At 36.5% G+C, this 18,079-nt stretch overlaps 1 protein-coding gene and 1 pseudogene across 1 annotated transcript; both read right to left on the bottom strand.

Annotated features, from left to right (window-relative positions):
- Positions 1 to 1,606: 1,606 nt before the first annotated feature.
- On the bottom strand, positions 1,607 to 8,180 carry LOC131770378 (adhesion G protein-coupled receptor L4-like). The gene is made up of 17 exons (XM_066167036.1): positions 8,078 to 8,180; positions 7,913 to 7,972; positions 6,818 to 7,025; positions 6,392 to 6,499; positions 6,090 to 6,171; positions 5,755 to 5,845; positions 5,627 to 5,676; positions 4,779 to 4,905; positions 4,576 to 4,679; positions 4,260 to 4,362; positions 3,985 to 4,135; positions 3,821 to 3,902; positions 3,461 to 3,527; positions 3,132 to 3,220; positions 2,772 to 2,892; positions 2,361 to 2,402; positions 1,607 to 2,250 (listed from the first exon to the last, which is right to left on the bottom strand). The coding sequence occupies exons 1-17, from the start codon at positions 8,090 to 8,092 to the stop codon at positions 2,110 to 2,112; spliced, it is 1,641 nt and encodes a 546-aa protein (XP_066023133.1). The 5' UTR covers positions 8,093 to 8,180; the 3' UTR covers positions 1,607 to 2,109.
- Positions 8,181 to 16,817: 8,637 nt separating this feature from the next.
- On the bottom strand, positions 16,818 to 17,965 carry LOC136280984 (adhesion G-protein coupled receptor D1-like; annotated as a pseudogene).
- Between the last annotated feature and the right edge of the window lie 114 nt (positions 17,966 to 18,079).

Raw genomic sequence — 18,079 nt, forward strand, 5'->3', positions numbered from 1 at the left:
AGCCCATTTAAGTTCAAACTTAAAAAGTTAGAAAAAGCAATACAAACGAATAATTTAAAACGAGACCAAAATTTTGTAAATTAAAAATGATGCACTGAGAAAGTCACAGTGGGTACTACAATTTATATTGAAAGTAGAAATCAAATAGCAGCGCGCTTATAAGGATCCTTAAATGTTTTCCTTGTTTTCTGCATTTGTAAACCAAAAAGAATTAAAAGTCATGAAATTGGAGAACTACTACGTTTGTTTCTTGATATACACGGGTGTTTTTGGGACAAACTTCTTCAGTGCAGTGCTTTTCTCGCGCCGATAAACCTTAACTCGCCAGTAGCATTACGCTTGAAATACCCTTATCATGATATCAAACCCTGAAAAATTATTTCCACCCAACACGGAATTTTTTTTTTCGGAAAATATTCGAACCTACAAGAAAGGATACGTATAACAGGAGTACATGATCCTATATGAATTGTATGTCCAGGATCCTGAAATGCATACCAGCCTTGCAACTTACTTCACCTCCCTTGGTTTTGCATTTAAAATAAGGTATCCAAACCTCCTCCCCCCCCCCCCCGTTGGGGAAAAAATTAAACAAAATAGACGTGACTTCATTTGTATATTCCTGATAGTTTATATTTCCTCAAAGGTGTTTCGGTGATAAACAAGAAGTAGCAAATGCGAAAAATCGCTGTAAGAGTTGCTACTTGTGTATATGCATACATGTTGTATCTATCGATGCCGACTTTTCCTCTAACTAGTTTTCATTCCAACATTTTAAGCAATACACTTGATAAAACATTTCGACTCTGAGAAATTTGAGAACATTCGTCATTTTCCTGACATGGATACAAAAAAAAAAAAAAAAGAAGGAAAAGAAAACAAATTTGGCTTTAAAAAATAATAATGATGACTAGATAGGTGAATATGTATTTATTATACATTTGTTTATTTATCCATTATTGCTATAGGAGCAACTATTTTGTGTCACATTCAATTTGATTACGTATCTGACTTACTATATGGAACACGAAAACAGATTAAAGAAAAGACGTTAAAATCGTTGATTTGTATGTTTAACACAATTTATAGGCAATCAAGCTTTTACACAGTTTTTTTCTTTTAATTTTAGGGCGAACCTTAAACTTAACAATAAAAGTACAAACATTGCAGTTGACTAACTTCAACGGCTTGGAATGTAAAGTTCTTCTACAAGTATTAACATTAAGCAGAAATATCTTAAGAAGGGCGACAAACCGAGTGAGATTTATATTTTTGTATCCGTTCCATTAAAACGAGGGTCCAAGCATGTACTATTGTTGTTGGCAGTACTGTCTCCAATTTATCCAAGCTACCTTTGCAAAGAGCCTACTTCCTATGGAAACAGATAGACCCATGATTTACCAGGATGCCGAATGCGGCCCTTCGTAATAACAATTAAAGTCAACAGCTAATAGCACTATATAAGCGGTTCATTTATGTATTTACGTCATTACGATAATGACCAGAATGGCCCTACCTTTAGTGAAGGGGGGGGGGGGGGGGGGGTGGGGGGGCATTGGGGTCTACGAAACCGCAGAAATGAAAAAAAATTCATTTAAAACCGCAACAAAAATTTGCTTAAAGCCGAAAATCGCTTCCAAAACCGTCTAAACCGATTTTTCACATCCTAGTTGTCAAAACCCTAATCGTCCCAATACAGATGACAGATGGAGCACAAAGAGGTCTCACAGCTATGGAGGCAAAAAGATTGCCGCTCAGATCAAAGAGGAATTGGAACCCGAATAGGAAAAGCCAAAACTACTTCGGACTCCAAATCTGAAAACCCATTAGTATTTTTGACGAAAACCGAAAACCAAGTGCCAAAACTCGGAAATCTGCGAACCACAATAAACACCAAAACTGTAAAACCGAAGTTTGTTTGGCAGAAAACCGAAACACCGATCTAAAAAAATGACGAACACCGCAAAACCAAAAATCCTAATCCCCCCTTCCTTACTGATACTACGATACTAACCAGGCTCTACTGAGGAATTACTGAGGGAAGGTCATGCTAAGTGATTGCAAATCGCTAAAAGATGATTGACTAGCTTCACCGAGGCGCAGTGCTATTTATGCATCGAAAGACTGCATTTCCACTGCCCTTATTTTCCCGACATCACTTGCGTTAACTCGTGAGCTCTTCCTTGCAGAGTTTCCAACTTCGTAAGATGGAAAAATTGCGTTCATCCTCCTTTTCAATCGCTCTTTAATCTGTAGATGAACAATTGGCCAAATATCAGTTCTTAACCATCCAAAGCTCAGTGATTCTAAAGTCTTCACAATTCACTTGATCTACCTTCCCTGTTTGATATCATTCTTACCTGGCTGTTTCGCACACAATGGAAGAAAAAAATCAGGAATCCCTAGGATAGAAAATTATTTCAAGATCAGCCTTTTTTAGAGATGGCAGAGCGTCGTTTAAAAAGTTTGATGTAGTGCAAACATCTTGTAATCTCTATCTTGAAATCGTCTTTAAAAAATGGATAAAACCGTAAATTAAGGGAAGTTGCAGATCTCAAAAACCAAGAAGTAAATCCCCTCTTGTCGATTAGGTTACCTTTGAACGGGAAATATCATCAGACTAATGTAAGAATGTAGTTTGGACATTAAAGTTTGCAAACAGATGATTAGATTTCCGACAGTCTCATTTACATCTCACCTGAATCGAATTGACGACGGTGAAAATGTAGGCGAAAGCTTTTTGTGATGACGACAAAAGACCGAATACTCACCTGAGTTGAGTTAAAGATGGTAAAAATGTAGGCGAAAGCTTTGTGCAATGGCGACAAAAGACCGAATAGCCACGTTATACCCATCATTGGAATCATCACCGCGCATGTTTTAAAGCCAAGTCTGCCGGAATAACGACAACATTTAAAAAAAGTTTGAATTATTTGATTGTTTCCTGTACATGATCATGAATTAACCTCTTCAATGAATAAGTAATTAATTTCTCACTGTTTATTGCTAACTAGGGTGGAATTGAGGCAAATACCTCACAACTAGATGTTACAGCAATTGGTTCCCGTTTATTTAACTTTTTTCCCTCCACTGATTAAAATATTTCGCTAACTACAAATTTTAAATCTCACCGTATCTGCTTGATATGAGTGTCTTCCCCCATAGGCTGCACTAGCGTGGTCATCTCTTTTATGACTCGGACGAGAATCAAAATGTTGAGCTGAAACAAACAAGGAATGTCAAATATCGGCAGAGTGGTTGTTGCTAAGACAAGTAATGCTGAATACATTGTGGGCGTAAATGGAGTTGAAAATATTGTGAGCTTTGAGCCTGGTGGTCGAAAACAGAAATGTGCTTTTCTATTTGTAATAAGCATGGGAACAAGAGAGACGATCTCCACCGGTGGTCAGTTTTGGCATTAAAAAGGAAAGTGCGAGGGACTGACTAATTTTAGACTCACCACTTCAACGAAAGCCATAAATGCGGCGAATATCCAGATGAGGTTGTTTGTGTAGGACAGCCAGCAACTTGAAACGAGAAACGGAGGGAAAAATATAAACATATTTTTGCTGCAAATAATCCTCTAACCCAGTAACCCAGAGAAATAGAAGACAGGGAAGGAGACAGAAAGAGAGACAGAGACAGAGACAGAGACACAAAACCTGGATAAAAACACAAGGACACAAAAATCTACGAAATGAAACCGAACTAAAAACACAAGATTGCGGAAAAAGAGTTGTACTCAAAAGAATACACTTTTGTAAGAGACAGGATATGTGGATAAGGAGAAAAAAGAACTGATGTCGAAGGTTTCTCTTACTATTTAGCACTAGTAAAGCTCTCTATTCCATCTTTTCCAGCAGCGATGCATAATGAAATACCGACCGTGACGATGGGTAAACCTAAACATAAGTAGGATGTCAATGCAAGTCGATTCAGGTTATCATGAAGTAAAGCAATTCAAAACAAGTAAAATGAAAATACCCCATGACATGACGTGATACATGTGCATCTTTTCGGTGATGTTGTAAACTTTCACCACAAAGAGGTAGAGGTAAAATCCCTCCACCAGCATCCAACAGAACGAAGCCATCAGGAAATATTGCATGAAGGCTGCTGCTGTAATACAAGAAGCCTGGGAGAGAGAAAAAAAATTGTCTACTTTTCATGCATCTTTTCAAAGAGATCTGGTGTACTTCTTCGTGCTCGTCATAAGCTTATCAAGCAAATATTCATAAATGGATGAAGAAGTCGCCTACTTTGTTTTCTGTGGCGTTTATCCCGACGAGAAAAATAAATTTTCCAGCTCCGAGGGCAACAGAAAGACTCAATCGTATTTGTGACAGAGGCTGGTGAACATCTCTAGAGAAACAATAAACAAATAAGAATAAAAACAGACCAAAACAAAAACAAAAACTAAACCGAACAAAACAAAGGAAAGCAACTTTACGTTGCAACAGGCAATTGTTTCATTATGCATTGACTGAGTGTCTATCTTTTCGCGAAGAGGTCTTACTTACGTCTGACATTTTTAAAGTAATGCAAAGTTATAAAATTTCTGGCTGTAGCACTTACGTAAGGAAGGAATATAGAATAACTGTCCAAATTATTCCTATGATTGACAGGCTTAATCCCACGTAGGTGATAATCTCCAGAATAGTTTCGTCTTCCTCGGTGAGCTGCTTCATAAATGGCATGATAATAATTATAAATATGTCAATCACCTCGAAGGAATTGTATTACCAATGGTAAAGGTAAGGTAAACATTAGTACATTACCCCTGAGCTGCCGTTGTAGTCAAGTAAGACAGCAAAATGAGTCAAATGATTGCAGCTGCACACTGTTTCTTCTGAGTTGCTTTCTGATTCAACCACATGACATCCTCCTCCTGAAAATCCTTCTGAGCTGGGAAAAATAACGACAAAAAAAAAAGCATAGCAAAATTAAAACAACAAAAACAACACCGTAAAAACAAAAAAAGCAAAAAAAGAATAGTAAATAAGACCTTTGGTCACCAAAAGATCACCTTTCGATCTTTCTTATTACAATCATAGCCTGGAGACTTTGTTGACTGCTTTCCATTTTATTCAATAATTGATATGTGCTACTCATAGAGTCGGTTTTGATATTCTAACTGTTACACTGAGATGAAAGGGTTTATTGACCCCAGGCTAGTAAAACACAACTAAATCTTACCTTATGTGAAAAAGAAAATTGGAAAACGGAAAAAACAAAAAAATCAAAGGTGAACTTTTACTTTTACGGTAAACAAAACGATTCTCTCAGCAACACTACGTAAGACGACGACAGAAGCGAAAAAAGGTGACAATCGGAAGTGAAAACGAATAAAATGCATAAAAAAATGGCTTCAAACCAGAAAGAAATAATTGACAATGACGGATATTCGAGAACTTTAAGGAAAGTCACATTGGTATCATAGTCAAGTGAGGAGCTTTCTCACTCGAACGTTGTTGTTGTTGTTGTTTTTTTTTTTTGGTTTTTCCTCCTGCAAAAGTTAATTGGCGTTTCCTTCAGAGACAAAACTTCATAACGGTTAACAAAGATTACGTAAGCCCGGCGTGCATAACTTTCAGAACAAGGTAAGTAATATATTTCAGCTTGTTACCTTCTGTTAAAGCCCTTCCAAAACACACAAGCCTTTTTTCTTTCATCGACCTGAAAATATGTATTATCTCGTTAGAATAAATAAAGACAGTGTGGCCCAATTGATACCAATTTTGATCGTGTTGTTACCCTCAGGTTTCTGAACTTTAATATGATATTCGCTTCTAGTTTGTTTGGTTTTGGATCCATAGCCACGCACATTATCCTGGAGTTCAAATGCCTAAAAAAAAGAAAAGAAAATAATAATTTTGTACAATTTGAATCATATAATTTTTAACGATATGGTAACCATGGTAGCCAAGGAGCTCTAACTGTGTTACTTTAAAGCTGATTTCTTTGACACCGAAAGTAATCATTGATTTACACAGGGACTAGGAAAAAGGGGTTTGAAAAGTTTAAAAAACTTTCTTGGTTGAATGCGGAAGATACAATTTCTTTAAGATTTTAGAGAAATTAAAAGTCACCGTGTGTCTTCATTCCTGATCGGTTGATCTAGATCCAGTAGTTCGTGGAGATCCTTATAAACAATCCCAACAACCAGAGAATCTAAAAAAAAAGGAGGAAAAAATTGAAAAGTTAAAAAAAAGTCGGGATTAAACATGTTCTTCCAAGAAATTTCAGATAACTGAATCGATAGACTTTGTAAACAAACAAATTCAGGACTATGTATATCTGCAGATGTACTTCAACACCGCGTAAATTTGTAAAGCAAATAAAGGGAACTGTACTTATCCATTAAGGAGTAAATACTGCTGTCGATACCAACCGGATTTTGCAAAATTTGCAGACAAAACATTTATGCTTGCTTGCAATTCTTGATCCTCAAGGTAGAAGTCACCTGCATTTTCATAGTAGGCTTTTTGAATACCCAGTACTAACGAAGAAAACACCAGGTGATGGTATTAATAATTTCACGACTCATGTTGGACTGAAAATACAGTCTATATATCATGGTTGCATTAACGCTTTTATTTACTTTACCTCACAACAAATGCAATCCTTAAAAGATTGTAAAATCATCGATAAAATCGCTGGATATAATTACTCAATTCCATCACGATTGATAAACACAAATAGTCAATGGGAGGACCGGAGGAGTCGATTTGATCCAGAAATAATGCTTCCCATTCAGTAACGTGTACAAATTTACTACATCATCAAGGCCTAGAGACCATATTGTGTTCAGACTCACCCATTATGTGGTTGTCGATCACTTGTGAGGACCTCGTTCCAATCAGGTGGAGCTTGCTGTAATTAAGAGCAAATTCCTCAAAGGCGACTGCCACGTTAAAAGTGAATTCTCTCTTTATCTCGATCTCTTCTGTTACAAGCGCGCGGTCACGAGCTCTTGTGATGTTTTTAATACTTGTGATGAATACTTCCAAAACCACTATGGCTTCCTGTAATGACATGAAATATTTTTGCTCCCGCAAGGTGCTGTGCATTTTTTTAAGAAAATAAAAAGAATCATAACAAATAAACGAGAAAATACTCCATTGAGAGAGCCAACCAATATCGGGTACAAATGTATGTGCACAGGTTAAAGATAGACTCGCCCAGGAAATCAAAATATTTTTACCTGGCGGATCAATTATTCAGGTATTGTCTAATAATTAAAAAACAAATAAAAATGATACTGATAATAATTCTGATAACGACAATTTCGATAATTGTTCAGTATGTGTCCGAATCACTTTCGATGAATGGAATAGTCGTTTCGAGGTTTAACCATGTTTATTTTTAATTTCGGCATAGAATCGCTCGAGTAAAGTTGGTTTGGCTTGAAATTTTCGATTTACTTGGCAATTTCCTTCTCTAAACACCACTATTTCCAAATCGACAACACAAAAAGAATTACTTTTTACGGTATTTTCGTTGTTAGCCGAGCTGTTTTTCAGCCGCTGTATTGTTGTTGCGGTGGCGAAAAAAACCATTTGATAAGCCGGCCATTGTTTTGCCCGCAAATTTTCAGCAAATGTTGTGACATTCAAGGCTCGTACTTTATTGGCTATCTGTGAGTTTCTTTGATTACTGACCAATCAGAATGTCTGGTTTGTTACTTCTTTGCACTGAATTAAGCCTATTCTGCACTGAATTAACCTTCTTCGGCACTGATTTACCTGAAAACTGCATTTATCTTAACCAATCAGAACTGAGTAATTTTTTCATGTATATTATTATACGCGTGATAAAAATTCATATTTGCGGAATCCGTTTGAACATTCAAAACACACTGAATGGAGCATCAGTTGTATAACTGCATGTAGAAATTAGTAGAATGAAATACCTGCAAGGAACTGGCGTTGGTGATATCCATTCTTCGAAGTTTAGAAACATATTCAGCCGCCTGAGATAAGAAAAATAACAATTATAATTATAGAGTATGAGGATCCTCAAAGTAAAAAAAAAACAAACAAACAAAACAAAAGCAAAACAAAAACAAAATACACACCAGCTTTTTAATCATTTTCGACTGCAGCGGCGATGATGGTGTCGATGGCAACAATGACTGTGATGGCAAGAGCGCGGACGAAGGCAAGTCAAGTTGTGACTGCAACGAAGACAACTGAGACCGTGACTTAGGTGACTGTGAAAAAGGTGATTGAGACATCGACAGGGACGGTGATTGTGACAGCGAAAACAATGTCGAGGATAATGACCACAGAGGTAGCGATGGAGTGGAACGTAACTTTATGGATCCGGATGGTGAAGATGCGACTGCAGTTGACTGAAACGTCCACTGCAATGCTGACTGCGACAGTAACTGAAAAGGCGTCTGGGACGTTGATAGCCAAAAAGATAGCGAGTACAACTGACACGGCGAATGTGACGCCGACTGTGAGGGCAGTAGTGGCGATGACTGAGAAGGCGATTGGGAAGGCAATTGGGCAATTGATTGCAACAACGACGTAAACTGCGACTGAGACAGCATATGAAATGGAGGATGAGACACTGATGAAGAAAACAACTGCGGAACCAACTGCGATGGCGACTGCGACATAGACAATGACGCTGATGGTGACGGCGAACGCAATGGCAACGATGATAACCACAGTGTGGGCGATGGAGTGGGTTGTGGCCGTATAGATTCAGATGGTAAAGATTTGTCCGCAGCTGTGGGTGAGGACACTGGTGGTGTAGCTGACACTGGTGCAATTAACGCCAAAGATAAAAAAACTTTATTAACAAAATGCTCTCATCAACAACTTTTTTTCCATACTGTTTTCTATATTACATTTTAAATTCAATTTATATTCATTGGAATAATTTAGTTCAATTGTTTGCTTATCTCTAAAATTGTCTTCATGCATCTTACATATGACTCTTTAACTCGTATAAGGCGGCAAATAATTGAATCGCTTTCTCTGTTTACTTTATCAGTGGATAAATAATATCATAATATTAGGTTCATTCTGTACTCTGAATATTTCGCATTGCATTGAAATTAGCACCTATGACTTCTTGGTTCTAATGATCAGATTTTAACTAAGGAAAATGTAAAGATAGGTTGAGTCTGCTAGTAGTTGGTGTTTGTTTTATAATACGATTGTAATAATAAGTTGTCATGTATCTTTATAAAAATGAATCACAAGCCCTTCTATTAAGATAACGCAATTTATAATAATGGATCTAAGATAAAGCAATTTATAATAATGAATCACAAAGGATAACTTTTAACCAGACCAATTGGAGTGACGATTTTTTGCAGCCGATGGTGACCTTCATTTTGTTCAATCAAATAAAGAAAACAAGGAAACTAAAATAGCTGATGATTGAAAGTTTTCACAACTGCTGTTACTCATAAAATCACAGAAATTATAATTTTCTCGATTGTTGTTTGTTTTAAAAAGCTCCTATCTTCTACAAATTCGAGGTTGCTATGTTACTTGCCAAGTTGTTGTCGGACAGTTCGATGAGACAATTACTTTCAAAGTTGTTGTTTAACTCAACTAGTTACAGTCAAAGTTGTTCTTCGAATTATCCTGAATGTCAGAACCTCCATAAGTTCCACTCTGATAGCAGTGGTAAGTGTACCAAACGTGAACACATAGATAACATTCGCATTACTCTTGAGCTCTTGGCGTGCCTTTTACTTAGTTCAGTTTTAAAAATAAAGAGTAATTTTGTCTTACCTTTTGGAATTTCGCAAATATAAGCCAAGTTCCTAGAGCCATGGATATTATAAAATAGCCCCTGCTTGCATATGTGAGCCACAGCTCCCCTACATTGTCGCTCTTCTGCCCATTTAGACATGTTCAGCAGTTTTCTATTCACTCAAGTCCAGTTTTCGCCTTTTTTTTTTAAGCCAATGTACCATCTGTTACAACAATAGCAATGGTGGTCACTTGGATTACAGTGGGACATGTTGCGATTTTGAATCTCGTCATTAATGAAATTCCATTCTTCTTCGGTTTCAATGGACACCAGATCTCCTCCTTGACTTTGGCAGATTCCTCTGTCCGTTGTCAAGTTGCCTCCTTTTTTCGTGAATATATACCAAGAGTTTTGAAAAGAAATATTTGGGCATTCTACGAAATTAAGACAATAATAATAATGACCATGATGATGGTAAATAATAGGAAAATCATTAGGCCAATCAAGGGTACATATAAACTAGCCGGTAGACTGGCGTGTCTCTATCATTGTTATAATTATCGGCATCATCATAATCATTATCAATTTTCATTGTTATTATAACTAGAATTGTAACATTTGTAGCGTCTGTTGATCAGTGTCATTTAAGAACCCGTCCACACTCATGCGTTTTCTTTTGAAAACGGATATTTTTTTATGTGTTTTGCCCTTCCGCTCGCGCTAAACGTTAGAAAACAGAAGCGTTTTCAAATGGGTATAAATCGATTCGAAAACGCTATCAAAAGTGGGAACATTTGAAAGCGCATTCATATCGTTTTAGTGGGGACAGTCAAAAACGGGGCCTTTCGAAGGTAATGACGCTGGGTGACGTCATAATGTCATCAACCTCTTTTCTAAGCCTCCCGTCTAAAATTCAAAACAAATATAACGGATAAGTATGAATGAATGTGTATTTATATACCGCACATATCACATGCTGTCTCATGGAAATAAGTAAAGTAAATGGAATATGTTTTGAAGTTTAACTGGAGCTTAATATTGTGTCCGTTCAGGCACGTGCAAATCAACGAGTAAGCACGTCACATCAAGTCATTTATGTGTTTTCCAGTGTTTTAGTGTGAACAGTCAAAAACGTTTGGAAACCTCTCTGAACACGAAGAAGCAATGTGTTTTTTGAAGGACGAAAACGGAGCGTTTCGAAAACGTATTAGCGTGGACGGAGTGTAGTACATTCTTTTTATAATACAGCGTCCGTGATATCTCATCTTCCATTTTGAATGATTTCACCTCTAATCAGCATAAATTAATTTTAGTTTATGCCATTTTTAAACTCGAGTTTCTTTTTGTTTGCTTGTTAGTTTTTTGGGTTTATTTTTTTCTATTTTTTCAACATTGTAAGGGTCAAGGGTTACTCGTCTGAAGGGGCTTAAAGAAAATCCCAAAATTAGATGCTAATGAAACTTTTCATGATATTTTAACTGCTAATTTGTTCATAATGAATTTTTTCATCACCCACGCGCATAAAATTTGGGTGAATCTATGTATATTAGGTGAGCAATATCTTGACTTTATGGAAAATAAATCTTCCAGATAAATTCGTATCAGATCAGTTCCAGAAGGCCATGTTCCAGCATGTAATGATCTTTATCGGTGGAATTTCTGTTTACCTTTGGGCATTTCACAAATAAAGGCGTTGATTTCGGACCAAGAAATTGGGTAAAAAAGGCTATTATTCTTGGAAATTCCCCCCCGACCTTTTGTCTTTTTGTCCTTTAGTCGCCATTTCGAAATATTCAATTGTGCTCCACTTTCCCAAGTCCAGGTCGTCGCGTTCTTTTTTAAACCAATGTGCCACCCAGTAGTATTCCAAGAAGAACGTTTTTTAATTTCTTGATTTATAAACTGCCATTCTTCTTCCGTTTCGATAGAAACAAGGTAACCTCCCTGATATTCGCAAGCCATCCTGTTCTTTCTCCAATTTCGTCCCCATTTCGAAAATGTGTACCAGGAATTTTTGAAACATAAATGTGGGCATTCTGAGACAAGGTGAATAAATAAATAAATAGATAAATAAATACACCAAAAATATGTGGATTATAGTGATGATTAACAATATGATAGTGTAGATGTTAGAGACAAAAACTACTGATTATCATGTCAATGATTTTATTCATAAACGATGAGCATAAAACATTTTACCTCGCTGAAGCAAACCTTGAAATGAATCTTGGCTTTAAAAATGGAAATTGGGGAGATCTGGATGGTGGTAGTGTGATTCTTCAACTATGTTGTTTTGTTTCCAACTCACGATTAGAACCACAAGCCTACTAATGTACTTTCAACTGGCAGTCCATGACTGATTGTTCTTATAAATCAGTCGGAATTTCCCCTTTTTTAGGTTCTGTTTTAGGTATAAAATTATTAAAGTTGGAATAACGCTCACCTGTTCCTTTCCATTGCATCATTAGAGTAACAAGGACTGCAGAAGAGAAATAAATTAAACATGTGCATTGAATTTTTGTAGGAATAATGTTATTTGTAACAAATAGAAAAAATGTCTCTTAATTTCAAGTTGAACTATTACTAACAAATTAATGGATGCATTTCCATTCGCGCGCAACTGGTCTAAGCGTGTAAAGTGACGGGATGGATTCTATCAAGACTGCCAAGATAGGCTCATCTAGCCTGCTTGGGTAGCCAATCAGAACACAAGGTTCCCTTTATATTGCCCAAGGGCGCTGCCGGCTGTATGATAAATTATGATATCATTCTACTTTTTTGCCTTAACGCTAATTCAAGAGTTATTTACTATTTTTGGGTCGTTGGAGAAAAAGAAATAAGAATTATTGCTTATAGTCTTGTAATTCATCGAAGATCAAAATTTTGAAAAATATCCTCTGAAGTGTAGCCCGAACAAAGAAATTGCGATAACAGAAGCCTGAAAAAAAAATTCCGGCTTCTAGATTGTTCACCATTGTGCCTCGCACTATCTGGTTAGAGCTACATACAGTTAAATTCATTGAAAATTATAATTATGGTATGCGACGAATGATGGCATACTGCTGCAGCTATGGGATTGAGGCAAAATATAACCATTTTTCTTTCTTTTTCGCTTTTTTGCTAAGTGGAGTGGAACTCATTCATTTCTACGAGGTTTTTGTGTCCGCTTGGAGGAAAACCGTTTTACAAATCAAAGAGAAAAAAAAAAAGTAAAATATAATTCGAGGAGGAAGGCGCTTAATCAAAGGGAAAACGAATCGAAAAACCTGCCAGATGTCTATCTCTATAGCTGACAGTATTCATTGCGAAAATTGCTCGCGCAAACTCTCTTCTGTTTTTCACTATCAATGTTTTCTTTAGAGCATGATTCTATAAATGAGCTCGGACGAAACTTCCTCTTCGTTTCGTATAGTACTTTTTATTTCGGCTGATAAAATTTCTTTCGTTTTCTATTTATCAAACGACGAACTTTTTTTGGCGCTCAATATATTTATGCGAATTTCGCCTGTGACATCCTGTGAAGGTAGCTTCAGACTGAGCTATTGCCTTTTTTAAAGCTATAAATATCGGTGCTCAAAACTGTTTTGCTGACCGTCACGACAGAACACTAATTATGGATAGCAACGACAGCAGCAAACCTTTATTTAGCTAGGGTAATTCCTTCACAATACTTAAAAAGTATATCTGTTATCAATAGGAGCCCTAGAAACGACGACTTCATGATTTTAATTATATATGTCAGTGTGTTTAATTATTTTCAAATCATTTTGCATCGCATTGAAGCTAAATAAAATTTAAAAACTCACTTACACACATCGCCTGTATTATTTTTATTTTATACCTTACTTATTCATTCATTTGTTCTCAATTTAAATTTGTTTTGTTATCAAGAAGCTGAATAAGCTACAATTGACGCATCCATTTCAGGTTTAATCTTGGCATGGGCCGCTGGCTGTCCCGCTACCTGTCCCGCTACCTGTCCCGCTACCTGTCCCGCTACCTCAATTTCTTCATCATAACATTTAATACTAATTTTACATTCACAAAGCATAACCAATATATAAAAAGGCTTGTACTTACTCAGCAAACAAAGGGCTGTGATCATATTACCAGATTGAAGCCGTTTCATCGCATCATTCATTATGAGATTCCGTTAGCAGCTGTCAGTATGCTTGTTTTGGTTCGTGACTCGGTGGCATCTCTTCAGCTTTAGATGTGTCGGTGTATTTCAAACCCTTTATAGGAGGCCGAGTGTAATGGACATCAAAATATTTCATCGTTTCTTGCTGACGTGAGTCAACATTTATTTTCCCTGTATAAACGCACCAATAACTCTAAAGGATTTTTGGACTAAGTGCGGAAAGATGTTTTGCCTAATAAAAACAAAAAAAAAAATTGCGACGAGAAAAAACTTCATTAATTTTACCTTTCGTAATAGTGCAGATGATATAGCATTACTTAGTTAATTTTTTAACTCTTTATGAGTCAAGTTTCTTTCTTTTGCATATTGTTTCTTTTGATTTTCATAAATGAGATAAGTAACTTAATATTAAACAACGAACTTCGTTCTGCGCGGTTGAGATCATACATTTACATGTATCTTCAGCGTGATATCTTGTCACAATAACTTAAGAAGGTTGGTAACTGAGTTATTGTGTCCCTGAGACCCTACATATTACTTCTGATCGAAGGTGCCGTAACGAACGTCAATTAGGACGCAGCAATAATGAATTAAAACGATCACTTCAGTTTGAAAATCGCATAATTATTGTATAATTGTGGCTAACTGTTCCTGATCATTTTGCTTCGTATCGAAACCAAACACTTCTTGGCGGCAAAACAAACTTAAAGATATATCTTCTATTATTTTTATTTATTAGTTATATTATGTAGAAGTAGGTTAACATAGTCGAAAGCTGTAATAGCCCTGTTGCAGCTGGTCGACGCGCAGCCTTCGCCTGGGTTCCCATACGGGACATCGAGTTTTTCGTGCATGCGCGGTGGCGGCATTCTCGAACGGTGCCACGAGGCCACCGAATTAAAACCTCTTTATCTCCTTCAGTTTCTCGATTTTTCGGTCTTAATGTTAGCTTAAACAGCGTAACGTTTAGTACGAGTTTTCAAAGAGTCTTCATGAAAGATTTATGATTAAAGGCTTATATTTTACATGGGTAGTCACCGTTCGCGGCAAGAAACACAATCCTTATGACATGTGGAGCATATAATAAAACAAGTATTTTTGTTCTCTAAGTTTGCTTTCTCTTGAATTCTACCACAGAATTCTGAAGGTCTCTTAACCGTTAAAGAGTAAAAAATTAAAGAAAAAAACTAAAAAAGAAAAGGCATGAGGGGAGATGGGAAGGGGAGGCATCTGTGAGGGTTGATTTTCTGTCAGCATTACGTTTCCCCAATTCTGATCTTTTTCCCTGTTTAGCAGTACCAGGTTGATGGAAATTCCTTTTTTGTAAACCTTTCAAGAGAAGTCTCGTGCTAAAAGAAAAAGCTTTTAACGTGTGCTGTTTTTAGTCAACATCATCCTTCCGTTGCTAAAGAAATTTTGCAGGAAATTGAATGTCATGCGAATTCTTGACGCCTTGCCTTCGGTTAAATTTTTTACACCTGCTTAAACCAAGCATGGCAAAATAATTAATTTATATCGAAAGGAACTATTTCATTTCGTTATTCGTAATTCTTTTAATAGAGTAGAGAGCGATCCACAATCATACAGGGAGAAAAAAAAATTAAATAAAATAGTTGTGATATCCCCAAGCTTGAGAAAGTAACTTTTTAGTAACAATTATGACAAAAAATTGCTACGGTTGCCTACTCACTATTACGATTCCTTGTTCACTTACCTATTGAAATAACACTTTCGCTGTTTTTAGAGCGCTTAAAAAATTTGAACTGATACGGAACAAATTTGTTTCTACTTGAAGTAATTTACTAATTTTAAAATGATCCTACAACTTAGATGATGACGCTGCCTTACCTTTCTCTGCCGTTACTTTTTCTTTCGCACCTGCTCTTCTCCATGAACACTCAAACATCATCTTTTAATTTATTTAATTCATTTTGGATACATCGGTTTGGAATTATTGGGTATGCAGACCATTCATTATCACACTATCATTGTATTGAGAGAATAACAAGAAGCATCCCTGGGTCATTTCGCTTAAATGGGAGAAATGTATCGATCTCTGCTGCTCATGATCAACGACGAATGTGTCGACCGTTATTCCGTTGCATCAATAATTATGAGCGATGGTGATGAAAAGTTTTTGTGCTCGTCAATATATGTACTTATATCTTGCAGGAGTAATATATCCATTAAGAATCGCCACAAAGCTCTGATGTCTCATCTATTCTCTTTCTAATGCAATCAGAGGACACAAAATGGATGGGGGTAGCTTGAATTCTCGAGGACCCCCCTCCCCCCCCTCCTTCCCCTTCTGAAAGCAGGGGGGAAGTGGGGATATCGTCGTTATGAATTTCCGCGCGCGCGCCTCACGTAAAGGGGCGTTAACTTATATCTAACGGGCTTGTAATCACACAGTGGAAAGGCTTATTTAACATTTCATAATATTTTGTGTCATGTACCTCCTCAGAATTCACGCCTGCAACCATGGCAATGACTTCATGTTCAAAGAAACAAACCAAAAACCAGACAAAAACATCAAAGAGCAACATAAACACTCACCCAAGAGAGTAGTTGGACTTCTCCAGCATCTTAGAATCTTCCCCTGCGGAGATGGGGTTAGGGGGGTGAGAGCGAGGGGAAGGTGGCTAACATGGATCCAAAACCCCTTCCTCTATTCCACCCTCTAATGGTTTACTCCAATGATTAATCAAAACTCAGAGGGATTCTTCCCTACGGGACAGTTTTGTTTCATTGCTTCTCGGTACAGCGATTTTAATCCGAAGTGATCAAAAGTGACTTTGTGACTCGATAGGGTACAAAGTGCCTCGTCATGCGAAAAAATATAACAGATTACTGAAAGATAGAGTTTATTCATTCGTTTTTAATTATTTATTATTTTATCTTTTGATTTAATTCATTTATTAATTAAAAATTTTAAAACGGACTTTTACCACTGCTATTACAAAAGTACGATCGTATTTGCTATTTTCACAGGTACCTTAGAGTTACCTTGTGGATTCAATATGTGGATCATTATTAAGTCGTTATTAAATATTAGTAAACAGTGGTTTAAAGGAAATACAGTAAAATTTGTATTAGTGTTAAACAAGTGAGACTTGAATGTATAATACGATTTTAGATAATGGACTTTCATTTTCGTTCTATTAAATCCAGTCATTTAAGCTATTTCTTTTTAAACTCTCAACTTATTTTAAGACTGCTATTCAACTACCCACACATGACCGACATCACTGAGATTAACCTGTGAGCTTTTCCTTGTGGATTTTTTATTTCTACAGGTGGAAAAACGGTATCATTAAAAGTCCTTTAAATTGAATGATAGACTATTGTATGGTGCTATTCTTTGAAAGCCTGCATTTCTACCTCACTTCGCTGGCATCACTTGGATTAAATTGTGAGCTCTTCTTCGCAGAGTTTCCATGATCTGCAGCAGATGGGAAAATGATGTTCATCTTCCTTTTCAATCGCTCTCTAATCTGCAGATAAACAGGCGACCAAATATCAATTGCTAACCGCTAAAATCTCTATTGATGTCTAACAAATACACAATTCGCCTTATGTACATCCTCAGCTTGATATTCATCTTACCTGGCTATTCCGCACACAATGAAGAACGAAAATCAGGATTCCCTAAAACAGACAATTATATCAGTATTACGCCTTTTGTAATCCGAATGACAAAGGTGATAAAGGTATAATCGTTTGATATGAAACCACGATAAAAGTGGCGAAAGAATGAATTAGAGCAAGTCGTATATCTTCTAAACCAATAAAGATTGTCTGCTGTTGGGTAAGTTATGTTGAGTAGGTAAAATCATCTTACAAATATCAGAGTCTTTTAGGTAAAAGAGTACTTTGAGCATTTAAGTATGTGAACAGATGACTAAAATTTGGTATCGACTGACTTTTATTGAGATCTCACCTGAGTAGAGTTGAAAATGGTAAAAATGTAGGCGAAAGCTTTGTGTAATGATAAAAAAAGTCCAAAAAGCCATGTGACACCAAGCAGTGGGATCATCACCGCGCATGTTTTAATGCCAAGTCTGAATAATGGCAACAATATATGATGAGCATCGATAAACTGTTTCTTTCAATCACGCGAATGAATTTTTTTTCAAAGTCGTATTGCTTCATCGTCGCAGACTAACTAGAGTGGAATCTATACAAATACTGCTTAACTAAATGCGGCAACAATTTGAT

The sequence above is a fragment of the Pocillopora verrucosa genome, chromosome 5, assembly GCF_036669915.1.
Source record: "Pocillopora verrucosa isolate sample1 chromosome 5, ASM3666991v2, whole genome shotgun sequence".
Classification (NCBI taxonomy): Eukaryota; Metazoa; Cnidaria; class Anthozoa; order Scleractinia; family Pocilloporidae; genus Pocillopora; species Pocillopora verrucosa.

Coding starts and splice junctions, on each gene's coding strand:
- LOC131770378 (XM_066167036.1), bottom strand. Junction 3,903..3,984: donor GTATCACGTCATGTCATGGG/GTATTTTCATTT, acceptor ACTTATGTTTAG/GTTTACCCATCGTCACGGTC. Junction 2,251..2,360: donor ATTGTGTGCGAAACAGCCAG/GTAAGAATGATA, acceptor GTTCATCTACAG/ATTAAAGAGCGATTGAAAAG.